Below are 17,754 nucleotides of genomic sequence, written 5' to 3' on the forward strand. Positions count from 1 at the left end.
ATGCAGAAAGGAAATGGGTTACCTGAATCTTTTTGAATTTTTTTTTACATCGCCCATGAATGGTTTATTACAATTTTCAATTTTTAGAGGACTCAATTCTGATCTGATATATATGTTCATATTTGAATTAATTTTTTTCTTTGTTCAGGGAAGACATTTTGAGTCTGCTGCTGTTGGTGAATAACGAAGTGGGTAAGGCCAATGCAGTGATGGACGGTGGCCGGTACAAACAGTCGCCAGCACCGCTCTACACGCTGCGGAAAAAGTTGATTTTCAGATGAAAGGGGACATCTGTGGTTTGCTAGAATATACACATTTCACAGCATTGCTACTAGCATTATGAAATGTGGAATGGACGTATTTTGGAACGTATGAAGATAGTATTATTATATTATCTAGAGATGCGTGAAAATTATAGTTAAGTGGTACTAAACATCACAAGTTTTTAACAATGAAAGAAATATTTGTTTAAAAACATCTCGGCACATAACTATGGCTATTTGGTGTCTAACATATGGTTATTTTGACACTTGTTCGAGAGTGAGAGAGGAAAGGAAAGGAATGTTGGTTTAACGACACCTCAGCACATTTGTTTTTATCTGTCCCATATATAGTTTTCGGATGTGTTTTTCTTTCACAAGGCCTTGAGATATTGAGTTGAAATTTTGTATATAGCTTTATCATGTACTGTACTTTTAATAATTTTTGACAGAGTTATGGCCCTTAAGATAATTACATAGTTTGCTCTTGTGAAATGCATTTTATTTTATTTTCAATATTACCTGTCCTCAAAACAAGTGCATTTCTCCCCCCCCCCCCCCCACGCAAGTGGACTGGTCCGAGCATGTCAACAGATAATGGGATGGCCTAAATCTTCTACAGCATGCTCCCTTGTAGTTCCAGTCATGTGACTATAGCTTCCTTCTTTTTCTCTTCGCTATACTGGTAGGATGTGTTTCTTTTGGCTCTGTTCTTGGGAGTTAAACTTGGGTTTTTTGTGTGAGAACTATTTGTGTATTTGATGGATTCGTTTCTGTCATTGTTGTTATGATTCTCGTTGTACTATTTTGGCGTAAACACTTGTTTTCAAATGTGTTTTTTCTACCAGAATTGTTGTTACTGGTGAACGTTGTGTGGTCGCCATTTGCAAAGATGGCGGCCCTGTTACCGGCTTTGTGTTTTTTATGGTTGTCTTTTATTTGTCTTTGAACAGAGATAATTATTTACAAGGTCGGATACTAGTAATATCCGAGTTCAACACTCTTGTAACTGTTGTCTTTGTTGTTATGTTTATCGTGGTATTATTTTGGCGTCAACACTTGTTTTTAGTGTGCTTCTACCAAAATTGTTGTTTACCGGTTAACGTTGCATGGTCATCATTTGCAAATATGGCGGCCCTGTTACCGGTTTTGTGTTAATGATTTTATATTATTTCTCTTTGTAGAAATTGTTATTATGTCTGATGTTTGTGCTTCTCGACAAATATCCTGTACTCGTTGCCAGACGTTTTTGTCTAGAGACGATCCACATGAGCTATGTCCCTCGTGTCAAGTGCCCTGCTCTTCGAAGACTAGATGTGTCGCTTGCTTTCAGCTGTTAGAGTAGGAGTTTGCAGTCTACTTGAAAATGTTGTCAACCAGATCCAAGAAGACTGACTACACCGGCGGGATCTATGGCGTCTTCCATAGCCGACTTGGTAGCGGACGTGCTGATATTGTACATCGATGACGGCGGTTGTTTCCAGGGTGGATCCTCAACCTGCAGGGGAGGGGACCAGACGTCTTCTTAGAACTTACAGATCGGCACGTCCAGTCGATGGCTTCAGTTCAGCGTAGATGTTTGTACATGCTGTCCTATTGGATGTTTTCCTGGTGACCATAGCTCCTCAGGTGCAGGATGCCAGATGACATGCCTTGTTCCAGCCGTCGGCTTCGATGTTGGTCTGCCTTACATCTTCCGTGACGTCGATGTCCACTATGGTTGCACACTATCGTCAACCGGCTTGCCTGAAGCGATCCATTCTTGACTTTCAACACAAGCCAGATATCTTGGCAGACCTGTGGTCGTTCACTATATCCGGTGGTGATGTAAGACAGTCGCTACTTCCGCTGGTTCCAGAAGTCATCCAGTTGCCATACCGGCCTCGGTGGCGTCGTGGCAGGCCATCGGTCTACAGGCTGGTAGGTACTGGGTTCGGATCCCAGTCGAGGCATGGGATTTTTAATCCAGATACCGACTCCAAACCCTGAGTGAGTGCTCCGCAAGGCTCAGTGGGTAGGTGTAAACCACTTGCACCGACCAGTGATCCATAACTGGTTCAACAAAGGCCTTGGTTTGTGCTATCCTGCCTGTGGGAAGTGCAAATAAAAGATCCCTTGCTGCCAATCGGAAGAGTAGCCCATGTAATGGCGACAGCGGGTTTCCTCTCAAAATCTGTGTGGTCCTTAACCATATGTCTGACGCCATATAACCGTAAATAAAATGTGTTGAGTGCGTCGTTAAATAAAACATTTCTTTCTTTCTTTCATCCAGTTGCCATCACGTGGTACAGGTTTTTTTACCGTTATCGTTTTACTATGGTTCATTGCGGCTTATCAACTCACTGACGTTCACTGTTGTTACAGCCAGCGTTTCTGACCGATGTTGTCTAGATTGTCTCTGCTGATGTCTCGCACCGGGTGGTGTGACAGCCGTAGATTTTAGCCGGTTGCTGTTTGCGTTGCTTCACTTCCACGTATATCGGGCATATAGCGTAGTGGGTTTCTACGCGGTCATTGGCTCTTGACTGTTTCACGGGATTACTGTTTCCGATGTCCTGGTTCCTGCATCACTCTATTACTGTTTCATGAAGTATCATTGCAGGAGTGATTTTGACGTCGGCGCAAGATTCGCCGTTTAGAGGTTGACTCCAGCTTCGCCGTATCCAGTTGTTTCTGAATCCATGCATTCAGTACTATTTGCTGATCCAGTTACCAGTCTCCCTGCAGTCCAGTCTCTGATAGTGGCAACGCCAGGTGAACGTCTTCGATGGAGTTTCTTTGCGGCCATTCCAGGCAACTCATCATCTGTTCGCCGATGTGTCACCTCAACGACCAGACGTTGTCCGGGCTGTGGTCTCCAGAAGAAGCCGTGCTATACATCATCCTTCTGGCATCAACAGTTGATTGGAGCGACTCTTATGGTGGCCACAGACAGTTTGACCGTGGCGGCTTACATCAATCGACAGGGCGGCACACTCCAGCAGTCTTCTGCGGCTGATGTTTCGCCTGTACGATTTGGTGGACAATGTACCTCTGCAGATGCGAGCAAGACATATTCCAGGGGTGCCCACTGTCCTAGCAGACAGTCTATCCCGGCCGTCATCGCCGCAATCAACCGAGTGGATGCTGCATCCGGACGCCTTTCGTTGGGTGTGCAAGCGTCTCTGGACACCACCTTCTGCTCTATGTTCAAGGTTGCCGGAAAGAACTTTTTGTAGACTTCTACCCTTGTGTCCTTCAATGGAAACTTATAGTGTATAGTATGCTGACGTCTTGAAGTTTTTCTGATGCCGGTCTTTTTTCTCCTCTCCACGTTGCAGTTTATGAAGTTTCTCTGAGCAGCAAAGTCACATGGCCAATTATCCCAGACGGGATTGCCATGTTTGTTTGTGTTATCATGTGACAAGATCAGATGCCATTTTGATCGAGGTTATCGCGCAAAGTAATAGTAAACGATGAGAGAGATTTAATTAAAAAACGATTTGTAAGAAAGATTAATAGTTTTATCATTGAAAACGTTCGTCAATTTATACATTTCTTTAACATAATAAATTTAATAGATATTAATTTTGTAAACATTAATCTGACAATTTTAATAGGTAGCCTAAAAGGAAATAAACCGCGATTGAGTTTTGGAAATAGCCGACTCACGTGACAAGATGGAGGACACGAACATTTTCGGGGCAAGAAGTTGCAGGTAAATCGGCTAATAACAAATTGACCTAATGAGTTTAAAGCCAAAATTAGCTTCACATACGAACTATGTTGATATCACTATGTCACCTAAGTTTGGAAAAATAACATATCACAGTCACCGAGAGGCAACACTAACCGATTATACAAAGAACAACTATTTTTCGAAAGCTATATTAATAAACTACCAGAAAAACTGGACAACACTCTTAAAATTTTGAACATCTAACCATTACCTACCCGTTGAAATTGGACGTTGGAATAACATACTCATAGAAGATAGAATTTGTACATTATGTAATGTAATGGACATTGGTGACGAGTTCCATTAATATCAGGGTTCATACACTTAAAACATTTTCATTATCCAGGACTTTTAAGCACCATTTTGGTTAATTTTCCAGGAATTTTAAGCACCATTTTGGTTCATTTTCCAGGACTTTTAAACACCATTTTGGTTCATTTTCCAGGGCTTTTAAGCACCATTTTGGTTCATTTTCCAGGGCTTTTTTACATTTTTCCAGGAGTCTGAATATATTACCTGGAAAAGATTTTTTTAAAGGCACCCAGTAAACTGTTTATTCAGTGGTTGTTATGTCTCAAACATAAGCTACACCTAATCTAGATATATCACATGGATGATAATTTATCTTTTCATTTGCCATCTTTTCCATAATTCAAGAGTCCAGTTGCTACACCCATATTATTATACGCGACCAAGTCCTTATAAATTTAGAGAACTAATGGAGAATAAACGAATTAGTACCCTAAAGAAATTAGCATGTTTCATTAATATAATAATTAATGAATTCAAACGCCCTTGACTACAAACACCATCAAAACCAAACATATTTAATAAAATATTATCTTTATCCACTGCACCATATACAAGTTTGACCGGCCTCGGTGGCGTCGTGGCAGGCCATCGGTCTACAGGCTGGTAGGTACTGGGTTCGGATCTCAGTCGAGGCATGGGATTTTTAATCCAGATACCGACTCCAAACCCTGAGTGAGTGCTCCGCAAGGCTCAATGGGTAGGTGTAAACCACTTGCACCGACCAGTGCTATCCTGCCTGTGGGAAGCGCAAATAAAAGATCCCTTGCTGCCTGTCGTAAAAAAGAGTAGCCTATGTGGCGACAGCGGGTTTCCTCTAAAAACAGTGTCAGAATGACCATATGTTTGACGTCCAATAGCCGATGATAAGATTAAAAATCAATGTGCTCTAGTGGCGTCGTTAAATAAAACAAACAAACTTTTTATATACAAGTTTAACAATCTATTTGTTTATAAGTACTTGAATACCCATATATCTGTATTATTACATAATATATTGATTTGTTTGTATTTGTGTATGTATTGTAATTAATGTATTTACTGTAAACCATCTTGTCATTGTATATAACAATATACAAGTTTAACAGTACATTTGTTTATAAGTACTTGGATACCCGTATATCTGTATTAAATATCTGTATTAGGCCTATTACATAATATATTGATTTGTATGTGTTTGTGTATGTATTGTAAGTAATGTATTTACTGTCAACCATCTTGTTGCGTGTGTATATAACAAAATGTTTATGTATATATTCCTCTTATGCCATTGTATAAAGGCCCGAGTGTAAATAGAGTCTTGTTTAGTTTAGATTTCAGCTGGCAGCAAATAGTCTTGATCATACAAGGCATTAGTTATAAGTAGGCGTCAAAACAACGGTCCATGTTGTTGATTGTCATAAATGACTACGAATAGATGATTCATGGCCCAAAAGAAAATTCCAAGACCCTTACAAACTCTGTATATCTGGCCACTGAATTACTTCAAATTATTTGTATTAGTCCACTGTTAAAAAAGTAATCCTATCATTGGCAAACATACTCCTTTATTTCACTAAATCATATTGCGTAACCGCTACCTGTGGGTCAGACTAGTTGAGCAATTAACAGTTTCAGCGACTTGCGGCAGTGGAGAGCACACACATGAAAGGTGGAATTTCAGACACCTATCAATTTAAGGTCTTGTTGATTGTGAAGTTACTGGACATTCTGATTTAGACCTGGGGCGGGGGCCCGGGACACTTCAGGTTCGGGGACCTCTCAACACAGAAATTAAATTACATGACAAATAAAAAAAATTAACTAATTTTATAATTATTACATTTTTTTTTTATAAAGGAAGTCCTTAGCCTGGGGGGACTATAGGTTTCATCTCTGTCTGGCTGTCCCACATATACTTATCCGGACAGGGTTTTTTTCCACAATGCTTCAAAATATAGATATGAAATTTTGTATATGGATTTATTAAAAACTGTTACAGGTAAAGTTTGAATTTCTTGGTGATATATTTTTATTTTTCAGAATTATTGTCCTTGAACTTAGGAGATATGAAAATTAGCTTTCCTGACACTTGTTTTGGAATACCTAAGATATTGAGCTGAAATTTTGTGTAGAACTTTATCATGCCTATTGGGCTATTTCTCAAAGGCTGTGGGATGGTGCATATAAAAGACCCCTTTCTACTAATGGAAAAATGTAGCGGGTTTCCTCTCTAAGACTATATGTTGAAATTACCAAATGTTTGACATCCAATAGCCGATGATTAAGAAATGAGTGTGCTCTAGTGGTATTGTTAAACAAAACAAACTTCTTTTTTAAAGCTTTATCATGTACTGTTACAGATCAGGTTTGAATTTCATGATGATTTACCAATCTTTGACAGAGTCATGGTCCTTGAACTTAGAAGATATGAAAATTTGTTTTCCCGACACTTTTTTTTGGAGTACAAGATATTTTGTTTTTTTTGTTGTTGATTTATTTCAATTTATTGTCCCCAGAAACGAGAGCAATGTCAAGGTTGGGGGGCTCGAATCATTACTGTACAATTGTATGCTGTATACATTTTTTTACAGAAATTTGTACTGTATGAAATATAATTAACATGTTTTTGTGTAATATAAAAATAAAAGACTTGTTTGAAAATATATAGATAAATCAAATTCGAACACACACACACACACACACACCCGAAAAAAAATTAAAATAAAATTAATAAATAAATAAATAAATAATAATAATAAATAAAAATAATAATAAAATAAAATAAATTAATAAATAAAACAAATTAATTAATTAAAAAAAAGAAGAAAAAAAATAGTTTGTGTAGAGCTTTATCATGTACTGTTACAGATCATGTTTCTTGGTGATATACCCGTATTGTCAGAGTTATGGCTCTTGAACTTAGGAGATCCTCTCTTCCCCCCCCCCCTCACCGAAAAAACAACAATTTGCCCTGCAGGGAACATGTATTAATACAATTGCTTTAGCACTACTCTCAGAATGCTTGTATATTGTAAGACCGGCCTCGGTGGCGTCGTGGTTAGGCCATCGGTCTACAGGCTGGTAGGTACTGGGTTCGGATCACAGTCGAGGCATGGGATTTTTAATCCAGATACCGACTCCAAACCCCGAGTGATTGCTCCGCAAGGCTCAATGGGTAGGTGTAAACCACTTGCACGGACCAGTGATCTATAACTGGTTCAACAAAGCCCATGGTTTGTGCTATCCTGCCAGTGGGAAGCGCAAATAAAAGATCCCTTGCTGCTAATCGGAAAGAGTAGCCCATGTAGTGACGACAGCGGGTTTCCTCTCAAAATCTGTGTGGTCCTTAACCATATGTCTGATGCCATATAACTGTGAATAAAATGTGTTGAGTGTCATTAAATAAAACATTTTTCTTTCTTTCTTTGTATATTGTAAATAAGCTTGTTCAATAAAATATAACAAAATGGGACTTGTGTTCAACTTTTGCTTCCCTCTTAGTTATCATGCAGTTGTCCCATTCTCTGATTGGGTTTTCTCCGTCCCAACCAGTGTCCCACAACTGGTATATCAAAGGCTGTGGTATGTGCTGTCCTGTCTGTGGGAAGTGCATGTAAAAGATCCTTTGCTGATATTGGAAACATGTAAGGGATTCCCTCTGAAGACTATGAGTCAAAATTACATCCAATAGCTGATGATTAATAAATGCATGTGCTTTAGGGTGTATACTACCAAATCAAATCCCATAGACGTCAATAGTAACATTTGCGGCTAAAACTCCTACCTGCAGCGTGTCAATAGATATATATAAATACTACCACCACTTACCCTTAAAGTGAATCGGAAAAACAATTGGGGCCAAGCTGCTCATTTCAGAGATAACTGGAAGGGTTTACGACTACCCTAGTTTTGCACAAAATTTGAGTATGGTTTTTTTTACAGGTACCCCATACGTTTCAAGCACAAGGCTACTTGATACAGTGGTACTAGATGAAATAAAATTGCATACATTTTTTGCCCAGATGAAACTATTTTTTTTTACAACTAACGCACTCACATTTATCACCAATCATTGGACTTGTGGTGTTCACTTCTCTATCAAAAGTTGGGTGCACCTTGAACTTTGACCCAGTCTGAAGTTATTTGGTTTAGTACTACCTTTAGTGCTGTCAAACAAAACAAACTTTAACTTTAAACTTGTTTAAATCTTCATATTTTTTTAACGACACCTCAGTACATTTTAAACTACCTCAGCACATTTTAAACTACGGCTATTTGGTGTCTAACATGGTTATTTTAACACTTGGTCGAGAGAGGAAAGGAAAGGAATGTTTGTTTAACGACACCTCAGCACATTTTAAACTATGGCTATTTGGTGTCTAACATATGGTTATTTTCACACTTGGTCGAGAGTGAGAGAGGAAAGGAATGTTTGTTTAACGACACCTCAGCACATTTTAAACTACGGCTATTTGGTGTCTTAACATATTGTTATTTTGACACTTGGTCGACAGTGAGAGAGGAAAGGAAAGGAATGTTTGTTTAACGACACCTCGGCACATTCTAAACTACGGCTATTTGGTGTCTAACATGGTTATTTTGACACTTGGTCGACAGTGAGAGAGGAAAGGAAAGGAATGTTTGTTTAATGACACCTCAGCACATTTTAAACTACGGCTATTTGGTGTCCAACATATGGTTATTTTGACACTTGGTCGAGAGCGAGAGAGGAAAGGAAAGGAATGTTTGTTTAATGACACCTCAGCACATTTTAAACTACAGCTATTTGGTGTCTAACATGGTTATTTTGACACTTGGTCGACAGTGAGAGAGGAAAGGAAAGGAATGTTTGTTTAACGACACCTCAGCATATTTTAAACTGTTGGGGGTGGGATTTAGCTCAGTCGGTTGAGTGCTCGCTTGAGATGCTTGCGACACAGGATCGAACCACCACGGTGGATCCATTGAGCTGATTGGGTTTTTTCTCGTTCCATCCAGTGCACCACAACTGAACAAAGGCCGTGGTATTTGCTTTCCTGTCTGTGGGAAAGTGCATATAAAAGATTCCTTGCTGCATTAGGAATAATGTAGCGGGTTTCATCTGACTACGAGTCGGAGTACCAAATGTTTGACATGCAATAGCCGATGATTAATTAATCAATGTGCTCCAGTGGTGTCCTTAAACAAAACAAACTAACCCTGTAGGTGAGACGTAGGACTAAATAAAGAATTTGTGTCAAAATTGTGACATGGGTTGATAGCTGCTCAAGATATCCCAGTTGAGACATTTTGGCATGCTATCATGGCTTCAGGGTAACCCCCCCCCCCCTCTCCCCCTCCCCCCCCCCACTTGCTACATCGTTAATCTGGTGTAACGTGCTATTTTGACCCCGTGGAATACTGACCCCCCCCCTTTCCTCTCGCAAAAGAGTCGGGGTTTGTTTTTAAGATAGAAAAATAGCACCTTGCTGAAAAAGATACCACGTTACCCCGGCGTAAGGCATTTGTCTTTTATAAGGCTTTTTACACACGTTTAAACAAAATGGTGACGGACGCATATTATTGTAAATTCTATCGGAAGAAACACTGAGGGGAAAGTCCTTATATTTATTAAACTACGTACAGAGAGGCCTTCAACTACTTAATATCTTATGGATCCGCTGGCGCCACAAAGGCATTCGCTACTATGTAACCGCTAGTGCACCTTTTCTCACCAATGTTGCCCACATTGACAGCGCAAAATAATCAAAATGGAAAACATTTGAATGTTTACAAAAACAATTATTATTAAAAGATCAATATTGAGAGAGTCGGTGTCTCAAATTTCAGAACTCGGACACAGAATATGTCAAAGTTGCGAATATTCTAACATAACGCTATAAAATGTTAAAAGTAAGCTACGTGACCAGTCAATGGTATTACATTATGGTTGTGTTATTTCAAATAATTTACAAAGTAATTAAACACATTCCAATCGGTTGTTGTTATTCGATAGATATTTATTAGTTAAACAAAATAGGCCATATTATCAAGTAACAACGTCTATCTCTATGTTAAACATAATATGAAAATATGCTCACAACTAAGTATTATAATACATCTTTATGAAAGCAGGTACAAGTGAACGTGATTAAATGTATACTGTATTCGATGTGTCATTGTATTTGCTGGGTGAAATACTCCATCACAGCCAAAAATCAAAACAAATCATGATTCAATTGTTTAACTGAGCTCGATTGATAGCTATGTAACGTAAATTACAAAAGCATAAAAAACGTAGATTATAAAATACATAATTGGTAAAATAAACAATCAACATGAACTTATTTCATGAATTCAAACGTTTACGTTAATTGTGTGACTAGTGTCAAACGGTCACACGTACAGTGTTTCAATACCTTAGTTTTTTTTTAATAATTTGCATAGAAAAAAGTTATAAAAAATAATATTTTTACCACAAATAAGGGCTGTTTTCAAATCTGCACAGTAATGCATCATTGGTTTCCTATTAAAAAAAAAATAGCACACAATATGTCTAACAAAACTGCGTAAAATAACTAGGAAAGTAAAGTTAATTGAACGGTAATGCTTGTGAGAAAGCAACAGTAACGTAGATTTCATTTTATTTAAAAAAAATTCGCCATGTACTTGAAGAGATTTCGTTGTCCTGAATAATATCCATAACCGTGTGTGGACTAGAACCAACATGAGAAATATTCTTCTTAGCTTATTTCATTCGCTCCCTGTGATTTTTGTTTCCCATATTCTAACCTTGTCTCTCCTCTCGCTTCCATTTCTTGTTGTTCTTTCTGCTATAGGTACATATCTATCTATCTCTCTCTCTCTCTCTCTCTCTCTCTCTCTCTCTCTCTCTCTCTCTCTCTCTCTCTCTCTCTCTCTCTCTCTCTCTCTCTCTCTCTCTCTCTCTTTAAAATGTTCATTGCCTATAATCACTCTGCATTTTTACCCTTGAAATCCTGGAAATGAAAAGGTAATCTTCGTTACTGTTGAAACAAGTCTACAGAAAGACAAATTCAATGATTAATTAATGACTAAACATTGGTTCTCAAGCTCAGATGTTACTGATTTTATATTTAAGACACGATGTCGACTAACACTTACATTTAATTGGAACACTACTGAATTTTACTATAATTAAAAAATATGTGTAATCTACGTTACCTATAGATTGTTATCTACGTTACCTATAGATTGTTACCTACGTTACCTATAGATTGTTACCTACGTTACCTATAGATTGTTACCTACGTTACCTATAGATTTTGAAGGCATATAGTAATATTCAAAGAACGTGTTTTGGCAAGGGAGACTACTACCTTTAGTGTGAATCAATAATAACGTCAAGCAATCGTTTTAATAGCAATGTTAGCATTTACATGTAACGTAGATTACATCAAGTAAATTACTTCAAATGGTTTTCCACCCATAGTAATAAATTAAAATAATGACACATGTATATCAATGCATTTATGAGACTACTTGGTATTATCGCATTACGTTCAGAAACCTATGGGTAATTGGCACTATTTACGTGCTTAATGCCACGTAACGAATTGCCCTACTGTTTTGCAACATGGAGACAGTAACTTTTATTAAATGTAACAAGTATACGTATCATCGATTCGGTGATGTTAGGGCTCCGAAATATGCATTTGATATTTATTTTGCTTGGTTCTATTAACATAACTTGTATTTATAAACGAACTGTAACGTAGATTACTCGAATTTGGGCGACAATGTTCAAAGTACCAGAAATGTTTTGCGTCAAGAATTATTTATTTCAAATTTTCACATAAATACAATGGAATATTACAGCATTGTTGCAACACACATTTATCGCAATACCTATTGCAAATAGTATGTTATCGTATTAGTATTGCATACTTTCCAAACGACAACGTAAAATTTGCGAAATTGCCCCTTCAGGCAGATACATTTAGTAAAATATCTTACGGCTCCCAGTCTGTTTCTGATTGACAACATTAGTACTGGTTGATAGCTTTTAGAAAGCGATAAAAATTTTTTTTATTCTATCACATTATTTGGAATGACAAATCGACGACGACAACAAATTGTTTAAATTGGGCAACATTGGTGAGAATGGATGTTATGTGAACTTTCCCATAGAGAACAACATACCACAGGCTTTGATGGGAAGACCCCCACCCCTACCCCCCGGACTGGTCCAACGATATCCTGTCGGTGCCTAGCTGGTACGTGTGCATTGCCCCATACACATCCACCCACACCCCCAAGCCCCCAGAAAAAATAAAATATGTTGAATAGGTTCTACTGCAGGGTGTCTCGATTGTTTTTTGGATTTTTTATTTTATTTATTCCACTGCCCCCATTCCTTTTAGACCTACTCTTTTGAACTCCATCTCATTTCTTCCCAATCTGGCAATTCCTGTCTTTCAACTTCTTTCGCTGTCCACCTCCACATCCCAGTCATTGTCTCTCCAACCGTGACTAGTGCTTGTTTCTTGTGGTTATTCGTGCCACACACCTGTTACTCCCCAGCAGCTTTTAGCTGTGGGCTTAAGTCTGACCACTTCGGAGAGTGTTCAGTAGTTACTTCTGGCATTGTTAAGAGGCACTTGTAACTACCGTACCTACTATGCCCCCCTACTACAGGCGGTCGTTAATTAGTGCCATGGGTCGGACCAGTTTTATTAGCGGCAGAGGACGAGGGTGCCAGGTGGGTGCAGGGAAGTACACAGAGACTGCATCCGTGGAGGAAGTTGAGACAGGTAGGCGATGGTGTGGACAGCTCAGAAGACAGTTGGAGGAAACTGACAGAAAGGGTCGAAACAGATTGAAATCGTGAGAGAAATTGGAATTTGTTTCGTTTTTTTTATTTTTTATTTTATGTATATTAAGATGAGAATGACGGGCAGAGGCGTATAGATGAGAAAGATCAATGAAAGTGTGAGCCAGCTTTGATGGGATTTGAACCACTGTTGTACCGATTCTCCCCCAGACGTTATTTTAGGATTGTACAAAATGTGAGCTACAGAGGTTATTTTATTAATGACGTCATTAAGAATAATACTGAGGTTAGGCTTATTATTATACTTTATAATTGACGTCATTGTGGTCATGTAATGACGTACATACATTAACGTAAAAAACAAAAAAGCAAGAAAAAAGCACTAACTGGGAAAACAAAACCCAAAGGTAAGTAGCCTATAGGTTAAAAAACCGTTTAATAATTTATTTTGTTTTCTTTTGTCACTATTTAAAAATATTAAGAATATAGTACAAATAAAAAATTTCCAAAACACTTTTCTTCTTAGTCAAACCAAACTGAAATTATTTACAAACTCCCCCCCCCCCCCACCAAAAACCCCCAACAAAAAACGTTTTATAGAATGGACGGACTATAGCTATACAATAATATACGATCGACTGCCCCCCCCCCCCCCCCCCGTCTCAATCAGTGTCAAGTAACTGGCATATTAAATACCGTGGTATGTGCTGTCCTGTCTGAAAAACTGCATAGGCCTATAAAAAATCCCTTGATATGAAAGGAAAAATTTAGCGGTTTTTATCTGAACGTATTTGTATCTTTTGTTGTCTTCGATGCGAGACCTTTCTGCCCACGATATAATAATTAATAATTACTTAAGTACTTGGGCCTTACTTTCTTAATTACAAAACGCGTGCTCAGGAAATTATGCAGGGGTGGTGGTGGTGACGGTGGTGGTGGATAAGTGTGGTCTAGACTTGCCAGCTAAATTTCTAAAAAAGAAAAAAACCATCACTTTGAGAAGATGGGTCGAACACACGAAACCTACTTATTTATTTACAAATTTATTTATTTATTTAATTGCATGTACCTACGTACCTACTTACGTTTTTATCTATCTTCAGCAATCTCGAACGTCAACTACAGACGATGGCTCTAGCGAATCGAGCTGACCGTGAGAGACGTCACCACTTCCTCCAGAACGTTCACCCGCAGGAACAGGTGATGACGTGCACGATCTGCCTGGACACGTTTAGGAGCCCCAAGTTCCTGCCGTGCTTCCACACGTTCTGCAAGTCGTGCCTCGAGCAGCAGATTGAGCGCACGTGCAGGTCGCAGCGCTTCCCGTGTCCGTTGTGTCGGACGAGCGTCAAGCTTCCGTCCGGCGGAGTAGACGGTTTCCAGACGAACTTCTACGTGCAGGAGATCTTCACGATCCTGGCCAGGTCAAGGGTCAGGGAGCCGCCGCGGGATGACGACGACGATGATGATGATGATGATGATGACGATCGGGCAGTTTGCGAGTTCGAGAGAAAGGGGCTGGAGGAGGAAGAAGACGAAGAGGAGGAACAGCCGCAGGTCGTGTCGGATCTCGTCTGCCCGAAGCACGCGCTGGACAAGGAGTGGCTGACGTCGTACTGCAAGCAGTGTCAGGTGCCGACGTGTGCCCGGTGCATGTGCCACGACCACTATGGACACGAGTCGGAGACGCTGTCCGTGGCCCTGGACGAGGCGCAGCGCAGTCTGTACACCCTCAACTTCCGCATCCACCGCTTCCACAACCTGACGCGCGAGATCATCAAGGACCGCCAGCGCTACATCGACAGCTACATCTGGCAGCTGAGCTCCGTGGCTGACCAGATCAACAGCAACGCCGACGACATCAAGATGACGGTGGACACGAGGAAGCAGACGCTGCTGCAGCTGCTGGAGAACCTGAAGGTGACTGAGGTGAACCGGGCAGAGGACCACGAGGCCGAGGTGGCCGACTACCTCCGGCGTCTGGACGAGGTGCGACAGCAGGTGGGCTACTTGACGAGCCACGCCAACGTCACCGACACGCTCACCTGCTACTGGCTGCTCAGGGACAAGGGCGAGCGCGTGATGGCACTGATGCCGAAGGCGATCGACAAGTACAGCGTCGTGTACGACAGCGTGTTCGTCGACGGCATGGAGAAGCGCATCGAGGAGGCGCTCGGCTACCTGCACACGGAGAAGGACGAGCACTTCGACCGGCAGGTGGAGCCCGAGGTGCCGGACGACATCGCCCAGGGCTCGCCCGTCACCAGTCGCTTCGTGGACGCCATGCCCGAGGTGACGTCCATCTACCTGGAGACGCTCAACGGGGAGACGTTCAAGCCTCGGGCGCAGAACGGCCGCATCCAGATGATCGTGCCCGTGCGCACGGTGGGCGCCTGGGTCGGCTACGACTCCGGCATCCCCTACATGGACCTCGTCACGACGGCGGGACTGACGGTCCAGTCTATCAGGGTGACGGGTCCCGTGACCGACGCCGCCGTCCTGGAAGACGGGCGGCTAGTCGTGGCTCGCACCAACCCGCACCGGCTGTCCGTCTGGGAGACGCGGGCTCGTCAGGCGATCAGGCACGTCACGCACGTCCCTCTGTCCGTACAGCCTTTCGGAATAGCGGCGAGGAGCGACCGGGAGGTGCTCGTGTGCGGCAAGGATGAGATCCTCGGCGAATCCACTGTCTACGTCGTTCACTTAGACACCAGACTGGTCACGTGCCTCTTCAGAGATGGCGTCGTCAATCCACTGAGGTCGCCCAACAAGATCGCCTACTACTGCAGCAGCAGCAGCAGCAGAAGCGATGATGGCGACGACGTCGTGTGCGTGTCCGACAGCAAACGCAGACAGGTCTACTTCTTCAACACGGAGGGCGAGTGCCTGAACGTGTTCCCGGCGAGAAAGTGCCCCTCGTGCCCGGAAGGAATCTGCTTGGACAAGAGAGGAAACCTCGTCGTGGCGGACAAGGGCAACAACTCTGTCATCGTCGTGACGACCAAGGGAGTGTTGGTCGAGAAGCTCGTACGTGGCGGTACGGGTCTGGCCGGGCCGCGGGCCGTCGCCGTCGATGACGTGGGGCGTCTGTGGGTTGGCGATTCGGGCGGATACATCTCGGTGTTTTACAACCAGCTGCTATATTAGAGAAACTCAACGAAAAAGGAGACGGCCACGTGTTCTCGTATATACTGACAGAAGGAATTTTAAAAATGGGACGTAGAGGAACTCGACACACAACTTTGTACAATAAGCTGAAATATATAATATTTATAGGTCTTGTTTTCCCGCCAGATTAAATTACATAAAGTAACAAATGACGAGATAGCTGGAACTACGTAAAAGATACGACCGTAGGAACGACATTTCTACTTGACAGGTTATTACAGAAGCGAGGAACATTTATCGTTTAGCATCAGGAAACAATATAGTAATGGTTTGGGTGGGAAATTTCCGCCGTTTTTCCGATGTTTATATCTGTTATTTTTATTAAGGTATAGAGAGTCATTTCAGAATAAAAAATGCTTAGACATAAACAGTGTACACACGATTTGCAATCTGACTGTAAGTACGTCTGATATTCTTATCAAGACGTTTGACGAAAGGCCTCTTTAGAAAGATAATGTTCCCAATCTGGTTAAAATCAACTCCACTGGTCTGTAACTATTACCTGTGATCCGATTTCAATCAGATTGATGATGTTCCCCACACTGTATGCACGCCATTGTGACAGATAACTTTGGCATATCACGTAGATAGTTGTGATATTTAGAAGACCATAGCAGACAGATGGCTAAATGGCATTCTTCCCGAAGGCCAAACAAAAAAATATGTATGGTCCTGGTTACATGGATGGGGGGCGGGGTTAGGTAGGTACTAGGTAGATAGGCTATAACTTTTTATTTTTTTATTTTTTTAAATTCCTAAAATCTGTCAAGCTGGTCTTGATAAAGAGAAGTAATGTAACATTTCAAACAAATGTCGCATCTTCGCACTGTTTTGAAGATCGGTAGAAGTGTACAGAAATGTTTAGGGTTAGCGAAAATGTGAAACAAATAAATAATAGGGTCGGTCGGGTAACCGGAACCACACGTATTGCTTTATTTGGCCTAATATATTTCTTCAAATATTTCTGTTGGACAGCGTGATTTAGCGGGAATTTCTTCTCCCAATCGTGAAATATAGGCTAAGCATTTTTGGCAATAACGAAGTAGGCTGAGGTATATATTTAAAATATCGCGTAAATATTATTTACAACATTTATATCTTTAAACTATATAATTTCTAAATATTTAGGATTTCTACATGAAGATAAAATTCGCGCACGTGTATTTTGTAGTTGTTTTATCTTAGCAATTTTCTTAATATTTTTTTTTTTACTGATTTAATGTTGACATTTTTCTTCTTTAATGTAACTATTAGTATAAATTTGTAGTAGGTATATACACGTTCATCATAGTTGAAAATAAAATACATACTTTGAAACACATCTTTGTATTTTGATATGTTCATGTATTTTATTTTAACGAGAAACAAAATTTAATGCTTCTCATTAAGGTACCCGCTTCCTAGACTAAGAATAAAAACAACCATTAAAACACACCCACACACAGGTATAATTATTACACACCCACACACAGGTATAATTATTACACACCCACACACAGGTATCATTATTACACACAGGTATAATT

At 40.6% G+C, this 17,754-nt stretch overlaps 2 protein-coding genes across 3 annotated transcripts in view; both read left to right on the forward strand.

The window, feature by feature from the left end:
* LOC121387773 overlaps positions 1–575 on the forward strand; it is a 29,465-nt gene extending 28,890 nt beyond the window's left edge. Inside the window, exon 9 of the mRNA XM_041518979.1 lies at positions 149–575. Within this exon, the coding sequence (XP_041374913.1) occupies positions 149–281 (133 nt within the window). The 3' untranslated portion in view covers positions 282–575. The remainder of the gene's footprint in view (positions 1–148) is intronic.
* LOC121387775 lies at positions 174–17,547 on the forward strand. Of its 2 annotated transcripts, none has more exons than XM_041518981.1 (2): positions 174–192; positions 14,164–17,547. In XM_041518981.1, exon 2 carries the CDS (start codon positions 14,189–14,191, stop codon positions 16,205–16,207), a length of 2,019 nt encoding a protein of 672 aa, XP_041374915.1. In that variant the 5' UTR covers positions 174–192; positions 14,164–14,188; the 3' UTR covers positions 16,208–17,547. The 2 variants fall into 2 exon arrangements, with proteins under 2 accessions (XP_041374915.1, XP_041374914.1); XM_041518980.1 differs by lacking the exon at positions 174–192 and adding an exon at positions 13,365–13,467.
* The last annotated feature ends 207 nt before the right edge of the window (positions 17,548–17,754 follow it).

Source organism: Gigantopelta aegis, chromosome 13 (genome assembly GCF_016097555.1).
Source record: "Gigantopelta aegis isolate Gae_Host chromosome 13, Gae_host_genome, whole genome shotgun sequence".
Lineage (NCBI taxonomy): Eukaryota > Metazoa > Mollusca > Gastropoda > Neomphalida > Peltospiridae > Gigantopelta > Gigantopelta aegis.

What these genes read in the sequence shown, in the direction of transcription:
- LOC121387775 (XM_041518981.1), top strand. Translation starts at nt 14,189, where the DNA reads ATGGCTCTAGCGAATCGAGCTGACCGTGAGAGACGTCACCACTTCCTC.